This window comes from Podarcis filfolensis (genome assembly GCF_964270895.1).
Source record: "Podarcis filfolensis genome assembly, chromosome: 4".
Classification (NCBI taxonomy): domain Eukaryota; kingdom Metazoa; phylum Chordata; class Lepidosauria; order Squamata; family Lacertidae; genus Podarcis; species Podarcis filfolensis.
In genome coordinates this window covers 103,505,394-103,512,986 of record NC_139607.1, presented here as the reverse complement: position 1 = coordinate 103,512,986, position 7,593 = coordinate 103,505,394, and the positions used below count along the sequence as shown (strand labels likewise).

General features: G+C 47.7%; 1 protein-coding gene across 1 annotated transcript; it reads left to right on the top strand.

Annotated features, from left to right (window-relative positions):
* The first annotated feature begins 1,727 nt into the window (after positions 1-1,727).
* Positions 1,728-5,996, top strand: LOC310760903 (olfactory receptor 51I1-like). Its single transcript, XM_083610127.1, has 3 exons — positions 1,728-1,784; positions 3,218-3,302; positions 4,895-5,996. The coding sequence occupies exon 3, from the start codon at positions 4,922-4,924 to the stop codon at positions 5,852-5,854; it is 933 nt and encodes a 310-aa protein (XP_083466253.1). The 5' UTR covers positions 1,728-1,784; positions 3,218-3,302; positions 4,895-4,921; the 3' UTR covers positions 5,855-5,996.
* The last annotated feature ends 1,597 nt before the right edge of the window (positions 5,997-7,593 follow it).

Here is a 7,593-nt window from a genome sequence, read left to right as displayed (position 1 = left end):
TGTGGGGCAGCAGCAGCAGCCCCAGAGCCCCTGGAGCACCGCCAGGTGAGCCTGTGCATAAGAGCTTCCTCACAGCTGCCCCTTTGGTCTCTCCTGCCGCAGACAAAGAAGGAAAGGCTCAGGACAGGCAGCAGAGACTCTCCCGGCAAAGGCGGAGTGGGGTGCTCAACCTTCCAGGTAAGGGAGCGGGTGCTGAAGGATAGGATCCGAGAATTGTAGAGTTGGAAGGGAGCCCAAGCGTCATCTAGTCCAACTCCCGCGATGAAGGAATGAGGAACCCACCACCACCAGACCTGCAGTTGAGTTCCTCCTCTGCCACAATGGGTCTGGCCAGGTCCATGTTGTTGCCAGGGATTCAAATGGCGAGGAAGAAGGATCTGACTTAACATCCGTGTGGGAGTGATGCTCCACCTGTGCTGAGGCACACCTCGCACCCGGCATGCCACAGCGTGCCAAGGAGCCTCGTGGCTACTCGCCCTGAACTCTAGCCTCTTGACTAGCAAACAGGGTTCCCCCCCTGACCGTTTGTCCTCTCACAGATTTGGTTACTAGACTTAACGCTTGGCTGGAGCATGACCAGGGACACAGATGTAATCAAGTATCGGGGAAAACATTTTAGGGAAACACCTGCTGACACGTGTATTTGACAATGCTGGAAATGTGCTTAGATGGAGATACGTCATGTTCAGAGTTGTTGACTTCTGTTAATAAAAGGAGCCTCTGCACAGCTGGTTGGCAGCCTGTTTGGAGCATGCCTGCCAGCTTGTTCATGCACAGCTCCCTGCATCCAACCTCCTGTTGTCCTTCATTATTCCTGCATATCAGGAAGGACTTTCTGAGGATAAGAACCAGAAGAGGTGGGCTCTCCTTCCTTGGAGGTTTTTAAGCAGAGGCTGGATGGCTATCCATCCCTACTATGCTGGGAAAAGAAGAGGCATCTGCCCAAATGATCTCTTCCAAAGATGGTTGCTAGCTGTCCAGGCCCTCAGCACATCACTGCTCAGCATCTGGTGGGTTTCACCCTTGGAAGGGGGCTTCAGTTAAGCTGCTCTTGTAGATTTAGCTGCGCCCCCCCCCCAAAATACCATGTCTCTCACCTCCAAGAGCCAAGAGAAGGCCACCTCCTGCCAAGCTCTGCTGGCTCTCAAGCCATCGGGTGGGCTCCCCTCCAGGCTGTGGGGGGAAAGACCTGTGTGGCACAATGGGTCAGAGCACCTGGGTGTTAACCAGAAGGTTGGTGGTTCAAAGCCACCCAGAGACCGCTGTGGGTAGGATTCATGCATTGCAGGGGTGGGACTAGATGGCCTCTGGAGCCCCCTCCATATGAGGCTGAGGATTCAGAAGCAGGTGGTGCCTTTTCCCCTCCTCCTTCCCAACCAAGGCTACTGTGCAGATCATGGTGAGCCGCCCACCAACCCAGAAATGTGGGTGTGACTGACTGTGCACCTTTATGGAGCCCCCACAGATGTTGAGAGATGCTGTCTTAGCCTTTGGATGGAGACAATTTGTGGGGATTGCAGTCCTCAATCAGCTGTGAGTCCTACATTTCAGGATCTATATGACTCTTTGCTTCCCTTCCAACTCTGAAATTTTACCTTTCTAGAATTTCTTCTCCAGCTGTCAGGAGGGTGGGGTGTGTGTGTCGCTGGATTCTGCAAGCAGCTGCCTGAAGTTCATTGCCCTCATATTTTTATTATTATCAATTCCAAACCAAACCCCTTGACTGCCTCCTGAGGGTGGAATAATCATTTTCTCCTTCCTGATCTGTAGGGAATAGTAGGAAGGTGAGTTGTTTGCTTCTCCTTTTTGGGGGGAATATTTTTTATTAGGAATTTCAACATAGCAATTTATCAAAAACACATCATCCTCATTCCCCCCCCATTTTCCCCTCCCCACTCCCCAAAAAAGAAACCCCCCTGCCAGACTTCCCTCAGCTCCTCTGGTTTTTCAGCACATGTTATTCTCTGCATATTATAAAATTGTAAAGATCCTTAATTTATCTATCTATATATTACCAATAAAAAGTTTGTGTATGTTTATTCAAAACCTGCCAAGGAGCCCAGTTCAGTTTGTTGTTTCTTTAAGTACAGTGGTACCTCGAGTTACATATGCTTCAGGTTACAGACTCCGCTAACCCAGAAATAGTACCTCAGGTTAAGAAATTTGCTTCAGGATGAGAACAGAAATTGTGCTCCAGCGGCAGCAGGAGGCCCCATTAGCTAAAGTGGTGCTTCAGGTTAAGAACAGTTTCGGGTTAAGAACGGACCTCCGGAACGAATTAAGTACCGTACTTAACCCGAGGTACCACTGTACTTTGTTAAAGGTTCCCATTCTTCTTTAAAGTCACAGTTGTCCTTATGAGTCAATTGCGCCAATTCCGCATAGTCCATCAGTTTCTCTTGCCACAGTTCTTTGGTCGGGATTTCTTCGTTCTTCCATCCTTGTGCTATTAAGACTCTTGCCGCCGTTGTCGTGTACATGAAGATGTTTTTCAATTTCCTTGGCAGTCTTTTCCTACAATCCCTAACAAGAATGCTTCAGGCTTTTTTTTACAAATGTTAATTGGAACATTTTCTTCAGCTCATTGTATATCATTTAGTTGTTTGCTTCTCCTGACCTGTGGCTAGAATGATCTACAACAGATCAGTAATCAACTCCTCTCCGGCAATGGTGATAGGATTATAGAACAGTAGGGTTGGAAGGGACACCAAGGGTCATTTAGTCTGACCCACTGAGATGCAGGAATCTCAGCAAAAGCATCCATGCTTGATGGCTGTGCAACCTCTGCTCTGCTCAAAACCCTCGCCACTGAGCTGTAGTGGCACCCCCGCCCCCCACCTGTCCACCAGCACCAAGACTTGCCTATTCCCTCCCACTAAATCCACTTTTAAGGAAAAGCAGATCTGTTCGGCTGAGTGGATGTGGCTGGATTTGTCTTCAACCGCCTGCCTTCTACTGCCACCTCCTGGCTGATGGACAGAAAAATGCAGGTTTCCAGGTTCACAAGTGCTAGCAGTCCTCTTCAGTTCCACGTCTAGCTTTTTGGCATGAAAACCACTGGGAAATGCTCTGGCAGTATGGTTCAGCTTTACGGTCAAGTCCTAAACACCTTCTGCTGTGCTTGGCCAGTGGCCCGTGGAGGCCAGTGTTGTGCTACTTTGGCTAACGGGGTCCCACCTCCCTCTCACAGAGAGAGAGAGAGCACTCTGATAGTAAGAGCCTCTGGACAGTGGAATGGACCTTTGAGGAAGGTCATGGACCAGAGCTGGATTTAGGTTTGATGAGGCCCTAAGCTCCTGAAGGTAATGGGGCCCTTTATATGTCCAGCTGTCCCTTGTCAACAACAAATAGTCGCTGTTTTTTGTGTTGAATTTTGAAATTGAAATATTGAAATACTTGATTGTCACTTGTACAACTTGTATAGAGTGAGATTACATGAGCACTCCCCACTCAGCTCTCTTAGTCTTCATTCCCCTCGTTTACTGACACCCACCCACCAAACCCAAAAGTCAGTTGCCCTGTTGTTATCTTTTCATTCAGCAGCCTAACAGCCCATGGATAAAAGCTGTTCTTTACCCTGTTGGTGCAACTAATCATGCTTCTATATCTTCTGCCTGAGGGCAGGAGATCAAGAAAGTGCTGGCCAGGGTGTGAATCATCCCTGAGAATTTTCCTCACTCTCCTGAGGCAACGTTCTTCCGCTATTTCATCCAGCGGATTCACAGGACAGCCCATAATATCTTGTGCTGTATTCAGCACTTCCTATCAGTTGGTGTCAAACCAGCGTACCACACCGTGATGCAGTAGGAAAGGACACTTTATATTGTGGACCAGTAGAGGGAGATCATCAAATGTTGATTGACATCGTTCTTTCGAAATACTTGTATATGCTATATGGTAATCTATGGACCTAATAGTTATCTAAAGCCATTTGCACATGTTGCCCTGCAACCAGCCCATGCAGAATTTAGGCACCCTATATATAGAAAGGAGCAAACCAGTGATATTTGAGGGAGCAGGCTAGCAGGCGGGGGCCATTGCTTATATCAGAGGAGCCTACACAACACAAAACACGGTTGCTGTATGTAGGTTTCATTTTATTTGTTTTTATCTTATATTTTGGAAATGTACATCCAGTTGTTTTTTTCTTTAATTTTTTGGGGGTCCCTCAAGAGAGTGGGGCCCTGAGCTATAGCTTGTTTCACTTATATGTAAATCCCACACTGTCGTTCGGTGGAAGTTCTAAAGCAGAGGTTGCGTGGCCGTCCCTCATGAGTGCTTTGGCTGTGATTCCTACATTGCAGTGGGTTGAGTGAGGTGACTCTTGGGAACCTTTCCAACCCTACAATTCTGTGATTCTTTGTCCCTAGTCTATGGTTTTCAATACACTGTCTTTATCTGCTGTGAGAGCTTCTGGTCATTTTCATGCCCCATCTCTAGTCTTGGAGCAGAGGAGCATCAGTGTAGCAAACCCCACTGGCGCCTGGGGTGGAGAGATTGCCCACAGTTGTTGAGCTTTTTGGGGGGAGATTGCACAGTGGCTCCAGGGCCCTGTATCCCCCCCAGTGCCACCCCTACCACTCAGTGCACCTTCCTTCCTTCCTTCCATCCATCCATCCATCCATCCCTGGATTTCCACTCTGATTTTCTCTTGACTTCCCTTGTCTTTATATTTTAGACCCTTGCAGCAGTTACTCCAATGTTTCCCACTTGACCTTCTTCTCAGCAGCTCACTGATGGAGTCTTCCCTCTCTCTCCTCTCCTCTCCTCTCCTCTCCTCTCCTCTCCTCTCCTCTCCTCTCCCCTCTCCCCTCACTCTCCTCTCCTGCCATGTGCTTCCCTCTCCCTTGTCCTGTGGCCAGAAGCCTCCTGGTCCTTCTTGTTTCCTTTCCAGGGAAATCCAAAGCCCACGAAGGGGCGCATGGAAGAGCTCAACCTCACCCGCTTCCAGCCTGCCACCTTCCACCTCACCGGCTTCCCAGGCCTGGAGCAGTTCCACTTGTGGATTGCCATCCCCTTCTGCTTGCTCTACGCCGCCTCCATCGCTGGCAACTGCACCATCCTCGCCATCATCAGAATGGACCGGCGGCTCCACGAGCCCATGTATTTCTTTCTGTGCATGCTGTCCTTCAACGATTTGGGGGTTTCCCTCTCCACCCTCCCAACGGTCCTGGCCATCTTCTGCTTTGGCCTCAGTGACGTCCTCTTCGATGCTTGCCTGGCCCAGATGTTCTTCCTCCACTCCTTCTCCTTCATGGAGTCAGGGATCCTGCTAGCCATGTCCTTCGACCGCTTCGTCGCCATCTGCAACCCTCTCCGGTACTCGTCCACCTTGACCAACCCCCGGATTGCCCGGATCGGCTTGGCCATCGTCCTGAAGAGCACCATCATGCTCTTCCCCTTCCCGTTCCTCATCAAGCGTCTGCCCATTTGCAAGTCCAACGTCCTGTCCCACTCCTACTGCCTCCACCCGGACATGATGCGCCTGGCGTGTGCCGACATCACCGTCAACAACATCTACGGCTTCTTCGCCGTCCTCTTCACCTACGGCCTGGACTCCACCTTCATTGTTCTGTCCTACGCCATGATCCTGAAGACCGTCTTGAGCATCGCGTCCCGGGAGCAGCGGCGCAAGGCCCTCAACACCTGCGTCTCGCACATCTGCGCGGTCCTCTCATTCTATGTCCCCATCATCGCCGTCTCCGTCCTGCACAGATTTGGGAAGGGCGCCCCTCCCGTGGTCCACATCATGATGTCCAACGTCTACCTCTTCGTCCCCCCGCTGCTCAACCCCATCATCTACAGCGTCAAAACCAAAGAGATCCGGAAGGGAATTGTCAAGATATTTTCATGAGTGGCAAACGCAAATCGAACAGGCGTGGTGTGGCAAGTCTTAGCGCATCTGTCTAGGACCTGGGAGGGACCAGGGTTCAAATCTCCCCTACTTGGCCACAAAGCTGACCTTTGGGGGTTGGTCACTGCCTCTCTCTCTCTCTCTCTCTTTAAACATCAGGGTCTTTTCCAGGGAGTCTTCTCTTCTCATGAGGTGGCCAAAGTATTGGAGCCTCAGCTTCACGATCTGTCCTTCCAGTGAGCACTCAGGGCTGATTTCCTTAAGAATGGATACGTTTGATCTTCTTGCAGTCCATGGGACTCTCAGGAGTCTCCTCCAGCACCATAATTCAAAAGCATCAATTCTTCGACGATCAGCCTTCTTTATGGTCCAGCTCTCACTTCCATACATCACTACTGGGAAAACCATAGCTTTTACTATACGGACCTTTGTTGGCAAGGTGATGTCTCATTAAGATAGCACATTAATGTAATAAAAAAACAAAATGAATGAATAAATGAATGAGTGTTCACATACTGAGACATATAAACACAATACAACAAACATAAACATACAAAAACAAAAACACAACAAAAAACATGTATCATTTCATATCCTAATTTCATATCCTATCTTCCCCGACTTCCTCATGCCTCCCCTTTCTGTATTCCAAATTCTTATCGATTGTTCAGCAAATCTTCCCTTATTTTAATTTAAATTTAGACTATTCTTCCTTATTCTCCTTGTCTTAACCATTGCTAATAGTAACCATTTACTTTCCAGTCCAACATCATTCTAACTTTCATTAACTTTGTGATATTTCTTTAAATAGTCCTTGAATTTTTTCCATTCTTCTTGCGCTGCTTCTCTTCCCTGGTTTCGGATTCTGCTCGTCATTTCTGCCAAGCCCATATAGTCTATCACCTTCATCTGCCATTCTTCCAGTGTGGGTAGTTCTTGCGTCTTCCAGTACTTCGCAATGAGTATTCTAGCTGCTGTTGTAGCATACATAAAGAAAGTTATATCCGTCTTTAACACCCCTTGGCCGACAATACCCAAGAGAAAGGCCTCTGGTTTCTTGGGGAAAGTATATTTAAATACCTTTTTAAGTTCATTATAGATCATTTCCCAGAATGCCTTAATCTTCGGGCAGGTCCACCAAAGATGAAAAAATGTACCTTCAGTTTCTTTACATTTCCAACATTTGTTGTCAGGCACATGGTAAATCTTTGCAAGCTTGACTGGGGTTATGTACCACCTATATATCATTTTCATAATGTTTTCTCTTAAGGCATTACATGCCGTAAATTTTATCCCGGTGGTCCACAACTTTTCCCAATCAGCAAACAAGATATTATGACCAATGTCCTGAGCCCATTTAATCATGACCGATTTAACCGTTTCATCTTGTGTATTCCATTTCAGCAGCAAATTGTACATTTTGGACAAATTCTTAGTACTGGGTTCTAACAGTTCTGTCTCCAATTTTGATTTTTCCACCTGGAAGCCAATTTTACTGTCCAGTTTAAACGCTTCATTTATTTGATGGTAGTGGAACCAGTCTCTCACCTTCCCTTTTAATTTCTCAAAACTCTGCAATCTCAATTTGTCCCCTTCCTTTTCCAAAATTTCCCAGTATCTTGGCCACTTGGACTCCATATTTAACTTTTTAACTGCCTTAGCTTCCATTGGCGACAGCCACCTTGGAGTTTTATTTTCCAGCAAGTCTTTATATCTGTCCCAGACATTTAGTAGTGCTT